Source organism: Cebus imitator, unplaced genomic scaffold (genome assembly GCF_001604975.1).
Source record: "Cebus imitator isolate Cc_AM_T3 unplaced genomic scaffold, Cebus_imitator-1.0 Scaffold95, whole genome shotgun sequence".
In the NCBI taxonomy this organism is placed as follows: Eukaryota; Metazoa; Chordata; class Mammalia; order Primates; family Cebidae; genus Cebus; species Cebus imitator.
This window is the reverse complement of record NW_016107410.1, coordinates 5,499,805-5,516,092: the sequence shown is the minus strand read 5'-3', so window position 1 is coordinate 5,516,092 and position 16,288 is coordinate 5,499,805. Positions and strand designations below refer to the sequence as shown.

Genomic DNA, 16,288 nt, shown 5'->3' with positions numbered 1-16,288 from the left:
GGAGACGGAGTCTTGCTCTGTTGCCAGGCTGGAGTGCAGTGGTGTGATCTTGGCTCACTGCAACCTCCGCCTCCTGGGTTCAAGCGATTCTCCTGCCTCAGCCTCCTGAGTAGCTGGGACTCCCAGCACAGGCCACCACATTCAGCTCATTTTTATATTTTTAGTAGAGATGGGGTTTCACCATGTTGGCCAGAATGGTCTCGACCTCTCGACCTTGTGATCTGCCCACCTTGGCCTCCCAAAGTGCTGGGATTACAGGCGTGACCCACCATGCCTGGCCTAGCTTCCCTTTTCTTCATAGTCATGTAAAGGAAATCATTCAGTATTTAGTTTCTGTGTCTGTCTTCTTTCATTTAGCATAATGCTTTTGAAATGCAGCCCTATTCTGGTTGAACATATCTGTGGTTCATTCTTATTTATTTCTGAGTAATATTCTGTTGTCTGGATAAATCACAATTTGTTATGCCATTCACCAGTGATTGGACATTTAGGTTATTTCCAGTTTTTGACAATTATGAAATTGGCAGCTGCGAACATTGGTGTGCAAGTCTGCGTGTGGACATATGTCTTCAATCCTCTTGGAGTAGAATTGCTGAATCCTGTGATAAGTCTGTATTTAAGTTCATAAGGAATGGCCCCTCTTTATTGTAAAATGACTGTACCATTTTACATTCTCATCAGCAGCATATGAGAGTCCAGTTGCACAACATCATCACATACTTGGTATCATGTGTTTTCTTTTTTTAAATTTTGGTGATTCTAATGGGTAAGCAGTGGTCACTTACAGTGGTTTTTATGTACTTTTCCCTGTTGACCAATAATGTTGATTATCTTTCCTTGTGTTTATTTGCTGTTCTTACATCTTCTTTGGTAAAGTATCTGTTCAAATCTTTTACCTCTTTTTCTTAAATTGAGTCATCTGTTTTTTTCTTATTGAGATGGAGAAATTCTTAAATACTCTAGATACCAATTCCATATCAGATATGTTTTACATTTTTTTTTTTCCTGTATCATGGCTTGCCTTCATTTTCTTAATAGTCTTTCAAGGAGCAAAAGTTTTAATTTTGATAAAGTCTAATTTATCACAATTTTCTTAATGGTTAGTGCTTGTTTTTTGTCATAGGAAATAATTTGCGTAACCCAAGGTTATACATCATTTAGTTTTACAGAGTTAGCTTCACTTTGAGATCTGCAGTCCATCTTGTGTATGGCGTGAAATAAGGATCAGGATTTCTTTCTTTCCATACATGTATTCAGTTGTTCCAGTGCTGTTAGCTGTAAAGAGTTTACATTTCCCGTGGGATTGCTTTTGTGCCTTTGTCTAACAGTAAATGACTGTATCTGAGAGCAGACTGATTTCTAGGTTTTCTATTTTGTTCTGTTGATCTATATGTCTGTCTGATTTTATGACAGTTATCACTTCTTGATAATAGCTTTATCATAAATCAGTTTGGAAATGACTTATTTCATAAATCAAATAAGGAAAGGCCTTGTGTAAACCTTTGAAACTTGTTCTTTTTCAAAATCACCTTATTGTAATTCTTTTCACTTACACATAAATTTTTAAATCAACTTGTCCATTTTTATTTCTTTAAAAAAGCCTGCTGGGATTTGGGTTAGGATGGCCTTTCCATCCAGATCAACTTGGGGAGAACTAATATTTTAATAATAATTGATCACAGTGTATCTTTCCATGCACTAAAATCTTCTTTAATTTATCTCCATAATATTTTGTAGTTTTCAGTGCACAGGTCTTACATATATGTTGTTAAATTTATCAATGAGTATTTCACATTTTTATGCTACTTTGGTGTTTCCAAAAACTTCACATTTCTAGCTAATGTATAGAAATACAATTGAGTTTCACTTATGAACTTGGTATATGGTCTTATTAAACTCACTTATAGTTCTAATAAGTATGTTTTGTGTGGGGGAGGGGTGGTAAATTACTGAGGATTTTCAAAATAGAAAATTTGTAGTCTGTAAATAAAAATGATTTTCTTTCTTTCTTTTCTATCTGTACACTGGCTAGTCCCTCCTAATCAGTGTCAAATAGAAGTAATGAAGGTCGTGGTCCTTGCCTTCTTCCTCATCATAGGAGTAACGTTCATTCTTTTCACGGTTGGTTGATATTAGCTGTCGCTTTTTCCTAGATGCCATTTATCAGGATGAGGATATTTCTTTCTCTTCCTAGAGTGCTGAGGAGTCTCTTCCTTCCTCGCTTCCTCCCTCTTTTCTCCATGAACGGGTAGTGAATTGTGTCAAATGCTTTTTCTGCATCTATTGAGGTGATGCTATGGGCTTTCTTTTTGTTCTGTCAAAATGGGAAATTGCTTTGATAATTATTTGAATGTTTAATCCATGTTGTTTCCCTAGGATAGACCGTGTTTGGTCGTGTTGTATTATTCTTTTAATATATTGCCGAATTTGTTTTGCTGATACTTTGTTGAGGACTTTTAAGTCTGATTCATGAGAGGTATTGGTCTATAGTTTTCTTATGAAGCTTTTAGTGTTGTGGTAATGCTGCCCTCAGAAATAAATTGGGAAGTGTTTCTTCTTTTCTGAAAGAGATGTTTTAGAATTGGTTATTTCTCTTTTAAATGATTAAATGTTTGGCAGAATTTACCAGTAAAACCATTGGGGCTTGAAGTTTTATGAGAAGGATTTTCACTCTTGTTGCCCAGGCTAGAGTGCAATGGTGCAATCTCCGCTCACTGCAACCTCTGCCTCCCTGGTCAAGTGATTCTCCTACCTTAGCCTCCCAAGTAGCTGGGATTACAGGAGTGTGCCACCATGCTCAGCTTATTTAGTATTTTTAGTAGCGACAGGATTTCACCATGTTGGTCAGGCTGGTCTCGAAAACCTGACCTCAAGTGATCCACCCTTCTCAGCCTCCCAAAGTGCTAGGATTATAGGTATGAGCCACCAAGCCCAGCCTGTCTCATTGATTTCTACTCATAGTTTATTATTTCTTTCCTTCTCCTTACTTGGGATTAATTTGATTTTCTTTTAATTCTTTCTTAAAGGTAAAGCTCAGATCATTAATTTTAGGCCTTTCAAATATTTTTAAGTAAATTATTTACTATAAATTTTCCTCTAAGCACTGCTTTTGCTGTATACCACTAATTTCAATATACTGTTGTTCTATTTCCTTTCACTTCAAAATATTTTGTAATTTCCCCGGTGCCTTATCTTTTGATTCATGAGTTTTTAAGAAGTGAGTTGTTTTATTGTTTCATTTCCAAATACCAGAATATTCTAGATATCTCCCTGCTACTGATTTCTAGTTTAATCCCATTGTCAGAGAATATGCCTTCAGTTTTAATTGGCTGACATCTTTTTAATGGGATAGAATATGATCTGCATTAATATTTCATGCACATTAAAACAGAATATGTGTCCTGCCATCATAGGGTAGAAGTTCCATAAACATCAGGCAAAGTTGGTTGTGTTGCTGAAGTCTTCGGTTTACTGACTTTCTGTTAGTTCGTTCTGTCAGTTATGTAGAAGTGTTATGATCTTCATCTTTAACTTTGGAATTGTGTGTTTTCATTGCCATCAGTGAATGGTCTATATGTGCCATCATTTTCATACACGGACAGGTATAGCAGTAAGATAAATTCACATAAGCGGGTGGCTTGCTCAAAGGGTAGATGTGTACTTTACAGAGAAATTGTCAAATTTTTCTCTGTACAGGTTGGACCATTTTGGACTGCCATCAGAATTGTGTGAGAAACTGTTTTCTGGTGGCCTGGTAATACTTTTGGTTAGGTAGACAGGATCTCACTGTAGTTTTGGCTTTCATTTCTTTTATGAGTATTTGAGCCTTTTTCATATGTTTAAAATTTATGTTGTTTTCACTGTTTCTCACATATATCTTTGTCCATTTTTCCTTTGTTGGTCTTTTTCTTCTAGATTTCTATGAGCCCTTTATATATTCAGGAGATTAACCCTTTGTGATAATGTTTTCCCTGGTTTGTATTTGAGTATGATCTTTCCCCTGACTATGTTTTAACTTCTATCTTGTCAAGTATATCCATCTTTTATGGCTTTGAGATGGTTAGAAAAGGTCTTTGCTACTACAGCGTCTTGAAGGAGCTTGCCAGCATGGACATAACTTACTTGGAGTTTGCCTTTAACGTACATTTATACTTGGCTCTGAATGAGTGGCTAATTTCCTTAAATGTTTTGGATCATTCAGTGAAGATTCAACTGTGAGAAATTACAGAGACACAGTGCTGGTAACAGTGGAAACCGAAGGCTGAGCAAGGAAATCACTGTCCCTGTTTTCACAGAGTCCACCATTTAGGGACATGAGAGGTGACGAGGCCTTCGAAGAGGCAACCTGGTACAGTTTACAGCTGGGAACACTTCCAGGTCCTGCCACTGGCAGAGTGACCCTGGGAAAGTCATTTAGCTTCTCTCCAACTGTTTCTGTGTCTGTCAGATGCCCGCTGTGACAGTGCTGACAATTCAGTGGCATGGTAGATGTGGCTGCCCCTTGAGAGGAGTCATTGGTGGCGCAGCCTGTGCGGGTCGTGGTTTCTCATTGTCAGCCAGACCTCCATGTCTGCTGTGGCTTCCCGACTCTCTGGAAGAAATCTTCTCAGAAACTTTCTTGTATTAAACTTGGAGACTGTCTCAGCTTGGCCTGCCAAAGACAAATGCCGTAGACTAGGTGACTTAAACAACAGGAGTTTCTTCTTCACAGTTGTGGAGACTGACATCCATGATGAATGTGCCAGCAGAGTCAGTGTCTGGTGAGGGATTCTTCCTTGTGTTACAGATGACCGCCTTCTCACTGTGTCCTCACGTGGCCTTTCCTAGGTGCACATTGCTCATGGGGAAAAAGATCTCCTGTTTTCTTATAAGGGTACTAGTCTCATGAGACCCCTGTATGACCTAATCTAACCCTAATTGTCTTCCAAAGGCCCCATCTCCAAATACTGTCACATTGAGGTTTAGGGCTTCAACATATGAATTTTGTAGGAACACAGACATCTAGCCCATAACAGGGACCGATGCCTTTTTAAACATGGTTTCATAGGTAGAGTCTCGCTCTGTTGCCCAGGCTGGAGTGCAGTGGCACTATGATAGCTCATTGCAGTCCCAACCTCCTGGCCTCAAGTGATCCACCTGTCTCAGCCTCCTGAGTAGCTGGGGCTGCAAGCATGCACCACCATGCCTGGCTAACATTTATATTTTTTGTAAAGACCAGGTCTCGCTATGTTGCCCAGGCTGATCTTGAACTCCTGGCTTCAAGTGATCCTCCCGCCTCGACTGCCCAAAGCACTGGGATTCCAGGCATGAGCTACCATCAGCCAGAGACTGATGTCTTGAGCAGGCTGCTGACTGCATCTCTGTGACACTCTGTTCATGCCAGCCGTCAATGTGACAGCAATGGAGAGGAGCAAGTGCGCCGTGTGCCACAGGAGAGCCATCTGGGCCCTGGGTAGGGAAATCACAGAGCTTTTAGGACACTGAAAGCTGGCTTTGGGACAGGGGCTTTGGCAGGTCTGTGCCAGCCTGGATCCTTCTTGGTTTCCTCCGCAAGGTGCGTCTGTTTCTGAGGTAGAGCCACTGGGCAGTGGTGAGTTGCAGCCTGCAGCTCTGGGTGAGACTCAGAGATGGCCCCAGACTCTGTTCTCCTAGAGGAAAAGGTAGTTGCTCTCAGAGCCAGTCCTGGGAGCACAGGATGGCTGGTAGAAATAATCCATGCTCAGGAAAAGCCTGCCTTTTGCATCTTGGCTTCTCCACATTTAAAAAACGTAGCTTCCCAATACTAATATAGCATTCACTCAGCTGGGCACTGACTGACCCCATGATACCGCCGTATGAAGTTTTATGGCAGGGTTCAGGCAGATAAGCAGACCCCTCTAAGTGATGTGGAATAGGGGTTTGTGTCCAGGGGAGACTTTCCACATGGTGGTTGCTGGTGCAGACGTCTTGGTAAGGCGGTTGCCTCTGAGTGTGGTGTTGGCCTGAAGTCCGCAGGTGCGCAGTTGGGAAAGAAAGCTGGGCAAGGACAAACTAGCGCCCATGAAGACGGCCCAGACCTGTATGTGACCCTCACTGTCTCAGCCTCCATGACATTGGGCATCCCGCGGAGGAAGCTGACGCCTTTGCCACGGAGCTATACGCACGCCTGACTCATGACTCAGCGAAGCTGGGGCCGGGGATGCGGCACGGAGAATCCCCGGGCCCCACGCTGCCCCCTCGCCCCAGGTGAGTCTGTGGAGCCACGGAACGTGCCCGGCTGAGCTGCAACAGCACTGCGCCGCTGCACCTGCACCCTTCACGGTGCACGCAGGTGTCTCTGCCAGTCAGCTTCAACTCGGAGCCATGCAGGAAGGAAATTCTCGGCAACATAGTTCCAGCTCAGCTCTGCCATGCAGTATATGCAGTCACTGCGAGGGGGTCTGTTATTTTTTTCCACTTTATAGGTAGGACAGTGGAGGGAAGGAGAGGTTAAGTGACCTGCCCAAAGCCACACAGCTAGTAAGTGGGGCTCCCACTTTAGTGCCTTGGAAGCTGCCACCCAGTTCCTCTACTTTTTTGCCCCAGGAAGCCCACCCCAGTCTTCAGGAGCTGGACCTCAGGGCCCTCCGGTCCATGGGTAGCTCCGCAAAGATGCAGCCCCGCAGGTGCAGGAAGCTTCCCACACACCCTCGATAGCCACGGTAGAGCTCAGTCCCGGTCTCTTGGAGGTTGAAGTTTCTTTTCTTTTCTTTCTGACAGAGTCTCGCTCTATTGCCAGACTGGAGTGCAGTGGCGCCATCTTGGCTCACCACAACCTCTGCCTCCCAGATTCAAGTGATTCTCCTGCCTCAGCCTCCCAAGTAGCTGGGATTACAAGCATGAGCCACCACCATGCCTGGCTAATTTTGTATTTTTAGTAGAGACGGGGTTTCTCCATGTTTTTCAGGCTGGACTCGAACTCCCGACCTCAGGTGATCAGCCCACCTTGGCCTCCCAAAGTGCTGGGATTACAGGCATGAGCCACCATGCCTGGTGAAGTTTCTTTACGTTTCCCTGCATTTCCCCATGTATACTTATTTCTTGGTGACAAGCTTCCTGTGTTTCTCTTATAAGAGTGCTGAGCAGGCTTGGCGGGGCTCACCGTGAGCACCTGATGCAGCCGGCAGGTGGAGGAAAGTTGTGTGTGGATGACGTATTCGGGCCCCTTAACAACAATTCCTACCTTTTATTGGCAGCTGCTGCCAGGGCATCCATTGTAGGTATTCTGCTGCCACTAACAGAGGAGGAACTGAGGTCCAAATGTTTGTTTCCCAAGTAAGGCATGGAGCTCAGAGTTGAGCAAGGGCCTGCTGGCACTGGGTCAGCCAAGCCCTGGTTCTGCAGCAACTTTAGCAGATGGAGGAAGGGCCACCACAGCCATGGGTGGCATCTCTTGAGCTGCATCTCAGGGTGGGCAGCACACCCCAGCCCCTGTGCCCCAGGGGTCTAGATAGGATCAGCACAGATTTTTTGAACCTCTGGAAACTTAGGGAGGAGGGCTTTGCAAACAGAGATGGAATGGAGCCAGAGGGGTTTCGGGTTTGGGGTAAGCACGGTGAGAATTCAGTCTCCACATCTGGGGCCTCAAAGTTCTCGACTTTCCTGACCGCCTCAGTCTCCCAACCTGTGCTTCCTGAGTCCCATTAGCACCGGGGGCTGCTGACGTGCGAGTCTTGGGTCGTGTGTCTTAGTCAGGTCTAGCTGTGATAACAAAACACCGCAGACTGAGTGGCTCCTAAAGCACAGACACTTATGTGTCACGGTTCTGGAGGCTGCAGTCCAAGGCGCCTGCACATTCAGTGTCTGGGTGGGGCCCTTCTCCTGTTTCACAAGACAGTGCTGCTCACGTCTGCTCACATGTGGAAGGCGTAGGCCAGCCCTCTGGGGCCTCTTTTATAAGGGCACTCATCCTGTTCATAAGGGCTCTGTCTTTGCCACCTGATCGCCTCCCAGAGGCCCCACCTCCTCATCCCAACACCTTGGCGATTAGGTTTCCACGTGTGAATTTTGGGGGGACACTCAGATCATCATGTTCACCTTATTTTCCGTGGGTGCTGTCTCCTGGAGCTAGGCTGAGTCCCTGCACAAAGGGAGCTTTGATGTGGGGCTCCTGACCCCTCCCGCCCTGTCCCCTGCTGTGTAACCTCTGCATAGAAGGGACGGAAGATTTGTCAAGAGGCCCAGTTTGGGACAGTCCTTACTGGTAATTTGAGGAGGTGAAACTTCAGTGAGGTGATTACTTTAAATAAGCTTTTAAATGTGAAACAATGGTAGATTAATGGAGTTTTAAAGGTAGTACAGAGAGTTCCCTTATCCCCTCCCTCCAGCCTGCCCTCAGGCTCACACCACGCATAGCCGGCACAAGACAGAACTCTGTCTAGACTCTTTTCCTGTCCCCAGTTTCCCTGTGGATGACCTTCTGCTCCAGGATCCAGTCTGGACGCCGTGTCGCATTTAGTTGTCACATCTGCTTAAGTCTCCAGTCTGTGACAGTTTCTTGGTCATTTCTTGTGTTTCATGACCTTGACGCATGAGGAGTAGTGGTTGGGCATTTTGTAGAATGTGTCTCAGTTTGGGTTTGTTTGATGTTGTTTCACAGTTAAAATGAGTATGGATTTGGGGATGTTACACCGTGGAGGGTGAACCCAGGCTGGAGTGCAGTGGCACAATCTCAGCTGACTTCAACCTCCACCTCCCTGGTTCAAATAATTTCCCTGCCTCAGCCTCCCTAGTAGCTAGGATTACAGGTGTACACCACCACACCCAGCTAATTTTTTTTTGTATTTTTAGTAGAGACGGGGTTTTACCATGTTGGCCAGACTGGTCATGAACTCCTGACCTCAGGCAATCCGCCTACCGTGGCCTCCCAAAGTGCTGGGATTACAGGCGTTAGCCACCAGGCCTGGCCCTGTTTTTCCCTTTCTATACTTTGTGTTAGATTTGAGTCTCCAAGTCCAGCCCAAACTCAAGGGCAGGGGATAGGGCGGGAAGATTAATCTCCAACTCTTGGAGGTTGGAGTAGCAAAGAATTTATGAACATATGTTGCCAAAACCACCACTGCTGTCGACCCATATTTTCAGGGAGACACTTGACCCTGTAAAGATACCCTCTTGCCAGTGAAGTGGCTTTTCATATGGCTTTGTTCAGTTTTGAACATGAAGCAGGCTGGCTGCCTCTTCCCAGGTTCTGACACGCGGTTTGTGAATTTGATTCATCAAATGCGTAGGGAGAAGCTGATTTCTTTGCCTGTGTATGATGCTGCATCAGAGCTCTGCTGGCAGTTACATTTTAATATTGGGAGATCTGAAGGCTGTGTCTGATGGGGGTGACACATGGGAGCTTGAAGCAGAAGAGCTGGATGGGCCCCAATGTCAGGAGATAGTGGTGCTTACATTTTGCCTATGGGACTCACTTGTTTGCTTGTGAAGGTAAGGTAACAACTTAGAGGAAGCGTTAAGATAACGTCAGTAGCAGACTGTATTTTTAGATGCTATTTTCTCTACCCATGTATATGTGAATTTTCAATTGCCCTGTGTGCATTTAAGGGGAAAAAATATACGGTTTTAAATAGCTCTGGCCATAACTGACCCCGTGGCAAATTCAGTTGGCTCTGTGTTGAAGGATTGTTGGGCCAGTGGTGTGTTTCATGTTCCAGAATCCTCAGTCAACTGCTTGGTGAGTTGTTATCTGTGGAAAATTCTATTTAGAAGAGGCTGTTCTCAGCATTCTGACCAACTCGTATTGATCAATGACTGCTACTCATTTTAGCAGAATAGTGGGAAGGCGAATCTCCTACAGGAAAAGAAATACATAATGGTTTTCTTTTCCATTCATAAAACTTTTATTCCACTTACATGAATTTAATACACATGTTCGTTATCTGTTTTTGAGCATCTTTTCCAATTCCTGGTGACACAATTGAGATGTGAAAGCATGCAGTATACCCCCACCTGGTGGCAGCATACCTGACTATTTGTACGTGGAACAAAGCTGATCTGTAGAGCAAGTGGGTTGCAGATGATTGGCTCCAGCAGGTGGTGAATTGCTGAAATCTGTAACTTTCTTTTGCAGGACGATTTCCTGTTCAGTGTCTCCATTTTAAGTGGGATTCTTTGCAGCATCCTGGCTGTGCTGAAGTTCATGCTGGGGAAGGTTCTGACCAGTAGAGCACTCATAACAGATGGTGAGTAAGGCCAGGGTGCCTAATCTCTGGGGGCTGGGCTCACGGTGGAGGAAGGTGTTGTTTGGGTTTCTCTTAGTTGCTTGCCTTGCCGGAGAACTCAATAATTTGAAATCCATTTCTCACTCTCCTACCCGCCTCAAGCTGCTTAATGGTTCTCAAAGCTCCCGTATCAGGGCAGGTATCTTGTATACTGGGAATTCAATAAACTCTTCTTAAATCCCCTCCACTCTGACCTCCTAGCAGGGAGGCTCGGGGCTCCCCAGCCTCTTAATCATGAAGCACAAAGGGCTTCCTGGAGTCTTGGGTTTTATGAGCGTTGCTCCCCATAAAAAGTAAGTGCCTTTTCTGGATTCTATAAATGTTTCCTTTGTGGATTCTCCATGCTTGGGTTTCCTTTCAGCTAGTGGGACGCTCGCCTGGGAGATGAGGTTGCAGTTACCAGGTGCCTGCTCTGGGGAAATAAACTGTGTGTTCTCTGCTTAGAATCTCAACCAGCTAGAAGAGTCTGTGTGTCCCTGTGCGACAGGAGGAACTTCCTTTGTGATCTTTGGGATAACAGAGAGAGGGTGTGTGAGTGCAGGAAAAGTAAGTTTCAGGCCCCGGACTCTCCGAGACACTCACTGATGAATAGACAAGAAACTTGATGGGCAGTGCCGCCTGGACATGTGGCTTTTATTTATTCCTGAGGATGTGCAGAGCCAGGGGTCAGAAGTAAAGTGCTAAGGGGTCAAAGGGCAAAAGTCTTACGGGATGGTGGGTATGTCTGCACAAAATAGAGCAGAAATACTTGGATTCTTTAAAAAAATTTATATACATATGTGTGTGTCTGTATATATATGTATGTATGTACACACAATATTTTATGTGTGTGTGTGTGTGTGTATGTATATATATATATATATATATTTTTTTTTTTTTTGAGAGATAGGGACTCGCCATGTTTTTGCCCAGGGTAGTTTCAAACTCCTGAGCTCAGGCAGTCCTCCCACCTCAGACTCCCAAAGTGCTGGGATTACGGGTGTGAGCCACTGCGCCCGGCTCGATGGTTTTTTAAGAAACACCTCCTTGTCCCAAACTCTCAAGTCTCTTTCGTGTGTGAAGTGTGTAAGTGGAGATGTGCGTGGTGACAGTGATGGTTGGCAGGGCCGGGGTGGGGAGGCCCTTCTCACCCACGGGGCAGAGCATGGTGACATGGCATAGGCTGCTTGTCTCATCCGATGTTGAGGACCTGCTGGGTGCAGAGCTGGACTTTGCAGTGGGCAGGGCACAGGAAGCCAAAGTGACATTTCCACCCTGACACTGAGCTCTGGCCCAAGAATCCGTCCGCAGAGGTGGTGGGACTGTTGGCAGATGTGTGGGCAGGTCTGAGGGGTGAGGGTAGGGTGTGGGCTGGTTGTCCTTGCTGGGGGGCCAGAAGTCCCTGTGCCCACCGCCTGCTCCCACTCCCACTCCTGGGTCTGCAACGCTGTCTTTTAGGAATGCAAGAGGAGGCCCCCAGCTTTTCAGCCATAGCTGTTCTCGGAAGAGCATCAGCCATGTGCACGGATGTGCATGGGGTTCCTCTGAACAGGCCTGAGGATGTAGGGGGTTACAGGACCTGACATCCTGACTGCAAAATCCCGGGACCCCAGACGTTCATCAGTTGCCTACTCACCAGGCTGGCTGCACTGGAATTGCTTGGGGTATTTGCTGAAAACACAGATTCCTGGGCCCACCCCAAAGATTCTGATTCCAGGGGATTGAGTTGGGGCCCGGGAACTGGTGTTTTATGCCAGCGCCCCAGTCCATGTGGCGCACAGTGAGGTTTGGTGCTGTCCCTGTGCCCACCCCAGGGGCCAAGTACAGCATCTCCCAAGGGAGGATGGCCCCTGCTGTGCCCAGCACTCCCGCATATCATGTGACATACAGCTCAGAGTCCTTCCTCAGGGGGCCCCGCCCCACAGCTGCTGTTGGTTTCTGCCTTTGTGAGATGCCACCTTGCTTCTCGGGTTGAGGAAGCCTTTAGTCCATATGAAACCAAGGCTATTTAGATGGTAAAAGTGATTTGAAACGGTGCGAGGACTGCCTGCCTTGACTGCTGGGGTTTGAGCCTGCCTCCTACCCGTGCAGCGTCAAGCAGCGCGAAGGCCCCTCCACGTGCAGCAGGTGGGCGGGGCCCACTCCTCAAGCTCCGATGAAGCTCTGGGTTGCCACCTCCTGCCAGACTGGGGGCAGTCAGGATCCTGCTGCCGTCAGGTCCCAGGTTTGATGCTGTTGGAACATGAAGTTGCAGTAACACTGGCCCAGCAGGGTTTACGCAGTTCTCTTGTGGCTGGCGCTGTGCTAGGTGCTGCGCTGGCTGGGAAACCAGCCCTGAAGCAGAGCCTCCCTTTCCGTTTTCTGACTTCTTGCTGTGAGGCATCCTGCCCTGATCCCCAAAACGTGGTTGCAACTGAGCCAAGTAACCCCTCAGCTACAAATAGACACATCTTTCTACCAGAGCTGGATCTAAAGACCTTGTATCAGCCTCCTGAGAATGACACAGCATACTGAGGCCACAGCCTGGGTATCTGGGGTCTCTGCCACCCACTGACACATTGTAGAATTGTAGGCAGCTTGCATCCAGTTGACCCTAATGTATTTTCCTGCAAGATGCGGCTTCCTTGGCCCGGCCTTTCCTATCTGGGGCAGACCTGGGATTTGGGGTAGGGAGTTCACCCACTGGGATTTTTGTAGTCTGCTGCTTTGTGGTCTGAAAAAGCAAATGCCTTCCTTGGCCGTGGAGCCTTCCTTTCCTTAGGGATGAGTGTAGCCAGGACGGGGGGTGGGTGCTGTGCCAAGAGCGGAGGGATGAGTGGGCCCTGGCCAGGGCTTTGGGTTGGGACCTCCAGCTGCCTTAGAGGTCCCTTTATGTGGCTCCGAGGGCCATACTCTGGCCCAGCCCTTTGGGCTGCAGAGTGGAGCCCTGGCTGGCCTTGGCTTCCCTTAGCTGCCTACCTCCCTGACAATGTCCCCTCACCTAGAATAAGCGGGAAGGGCAGGAATCTCTGTGGTAGGCAGGATGGGTCTGAACAGCTTTCTGGGGTCCCGATGGTGAATCCAGAGGCAGCTCCTTGGGCAGTTCCTGGGTGGGCAGTCAAGCCCCTCTGGCTTGCAGACCCCTGGCATCGTGATCTGCTCACTGACTGCAGTTGGGCTACAGACAGCCTCGCTGGCCAGACACCTGACTGTGGATCCAGCAGTCAGAGCCCCCAGCAGGAGTCCCTGACCCCACCTGGCCCATGGCCATGGGGCTTGACACCCCCTCCTCGGAACACTGGCCCTGTGACTTGGTTGGTGGTGTTTCCTAAGATTATAGATACTCCAGATACACATCCTCTGTCTACTCTTCGCTGTTCTGGCTTCCACTATGTGATACGGTGTACAGGGGAGAACATCAATAAGGCTGCTTTTCTCATAAAACAACTTCTGACGGATTTATGCATAAGAATCCATCACACACATAAGCAATATTTCCATCATACTTGTGAACTAGGGAAGAGGTCATTACAAAGAAAAGTGAGGGGTTTGGGTGGAAACTGTCTCACAATCAGGTGAAAAGTAGAACAGCGGTCCTCCAGGTGGAGGGAGTCTAAGGAAGGGGTATAGGGGGGTCCCTTCCTTCCTCACTCAGAAGTGGGGGAGGGCAGAACAGGGAGAACTTGAGGTCTAGGGTGTGATTTGGGATATTTTGCCAAATGTTGAAACAGGTAGGGTGATATGATTGCTGTTTTCCGCCGAGTCCTCTGGTCATTGGTGGTGGGGAGCAGAGTGGAGGGAGCTGGGAGCTGAGCAGGGGGAGTCCTGTGGAGAGGAGGCAATGGCAGCTCGGATGGGGTGAGGGAGAGGGTGTGGGAGGTGGTGGGGTAAGTATAGATGGGCAGCGGAGGGATGAATCAGCGAGTGGGTTTGATGAGAGAGAGACAGAGCAGAGGCCGTGTCCCCACCCCTGAGCCTGTTCCCAGGGGTCGCTGTGCTCTGTGGCCCCAGGATCTCCTGCTAGGTGGCGTGTTGCCGGCAAAACATGCAGCAGTAATTATAGCCTCCTGCTAACTCTACTATCTGGGATCTGGGCTTTTTCCATTCATTGATTAGCAGAACTAGGGAGCGATCTGTAATTATCTCCTCTCTGTTCTTTCCTTACTTTGGAAGGTGGGCGGGAAGGACAGGGTCAGGGAGCCATGGCTGTCATCAATGTTGGGGGTTCCCTGTGGCTGCCATCCAGGCTGTGGCTGAGCCCACCGTCCTCTCTCGGGGGGAGGGCTGGCCTCCCCTGTCATCTGGCAGGGGCTGGCTGAAGTGGGCCAGGCTGACCCTGCCAGCTGCCTTGCTGTTTGCTGGGGCATCCTTATAGCTGGGAAGTATTCTTCAGGGAAAGAAACAGCAGGATGTGGACGAAGGAGACTGTGGAGAGATTCCCGACTTCCCCCACTTTACCCTGTGTGTGCAGTCAATGTGGTCTGATCTGGTTTATGGCTTTGGGTGTGTCATTGTCATGGGTTTGTTCCTATCGGGACGACTGGGCTGAAGCTTGCTTTTTATTAGTTAGGGTAATGTGATTTTATACAACAAACACATACTACAAATCACAGGAAGAGTGAGAGGGCCCTGAGGGAGTGCTCTGGATGAGGGGCGCAGCTACGGGAACAGCTGGGGCGAATCTGGAAACTCCTCTGAAACAGGTATGCGCTCTTCTGCTCACGTCCAACTCTCAAGTACCCCATCCGTGATGATCTTTCAAGTACACAAGAAACTTTAGAATATTCTGCATGCAATGAATGTGTTTAACTACACAGATCCTGATCCAGTTGGCAAAGCCAGACTGGGGGAGCTCTAATCAGGATGGCCCCAGCCATCGCTTTGTGCCATTGGATGCTCCTAAACCGATAACAGCATTTCTTCACTAGAGTGGGTCTGTGGTCCCAGCTGTAGGGAAAGGGCCAAGCTCAGGGGGCTGGCCCTGCAGAGGGGAGTGACGGCAGGGCCTGCCTGCTGCACTGGTGCGGCTGGCGACTCAGGGCTCTTCATGTGGAGTAAAGGATGTTCAGAGTGATGCCCCAGGTGGCCACAGACGCGGTCCCCAGTCCCTGTGTGCTCAGTCCAGCATCCTCAGGCAGACTCACGAGAAGTGACGCTGAAATGAGTCAGGCTCTGTCATCACAAAAGGTGAGCCGAGCTGGGCAGGGCAGAGTCCCCTCCTAGAAGATATGGTGAACAGGTGACCCTGCCACCAGTCTCTCAGCTGTGGGCCATTGGGGAACACCTGGTGGACCCGCTGTCAGGAGCAGCAAGCTGGGCCGTCCTTGGTGCTGGCTGGCAGAGCGGGTGACTTGGTGGAGCTGAGTGGACATCTAGTGGCTGTCTGGGGAACCGCACACTCATTGCCTCTTTTCCAATCAGCAGCTGGCTTGAGCTTCCTTCTCCTGGGGTGACTGATGTCCGTGGGAGCTGGGCAGGGGTGGTTCCCTCCCAGGACCCAGCGCTCAGGCCGGGCCCCTGCCTCCATCCTCTGTGTGGTCACTCATTAATGCAGTGGTCATTTGCACCCCTGATGAATGCCGGACCCTGTCCTGGGACTTCGAATACTGCAATGAGATGACAAAGCTCCTGTCCTTAAGCTTAGGTTTCTAGTGAGAGAGGAGGGGGGCGGTTAAAATGGCGAAGCTTGCATGTTAGCTGGAGGCAGAAGGGTATTGGGCAGACAGGAGGAGGTGTAGGGGCTGGGGGCTGCGGACAGGGCTGGGTGGGAGGTGACCTGCAGTAGCGAGGCCCTGGGTAATGGTGACAAGTCCAGTGGCCTTGAGGTGAGGGCAGGGCAGCTGTCGCAGCGTCGTGTGGCTGGATGCGAGAGGTCTGGTGGGATCTGAGCTGGTGACGGGGGTTTTTCTGCCAGAGTCTGGCTGCTGCTCACTGACAGAGGGTCCCCTTCATGGGGAGAACCTAGAAGCCACCCTAAGCCATTCCTTTCCCATGTGGCCTTTGACAGCTCAGGTAAAGTAGAAGTATCACACGTAAGCTTTGAGACCCAATGGGCTGCTGTGTGAAGGGGATGGCGGTCGCTATCCAGT

The 16,288-nt window shown here is 48.3% G+C and overlaps 1 protein-coding gene across 1 annotated transcript in view; it reads left to right on the top strand.

The window, feature by feature from the left end:
• TMEM163 (transmembrane protein 163) overlaps positions 1–16,288 on the top strand; it is a 267,814-nt gene that overhangs the window by 248,396 nt on the left and 3,130 nt on the right. The window contains exon 6 of the mRNA XM_017536085.1: positions 10,091–10,202. Within this exon, the coding sequence (XP_017391574.1) occupies positions 10,091–10,202 (112 nt within the window). The remainder of the gene's footprint in view (positions 1–10,090; positions 10,203–16,288) is intronic.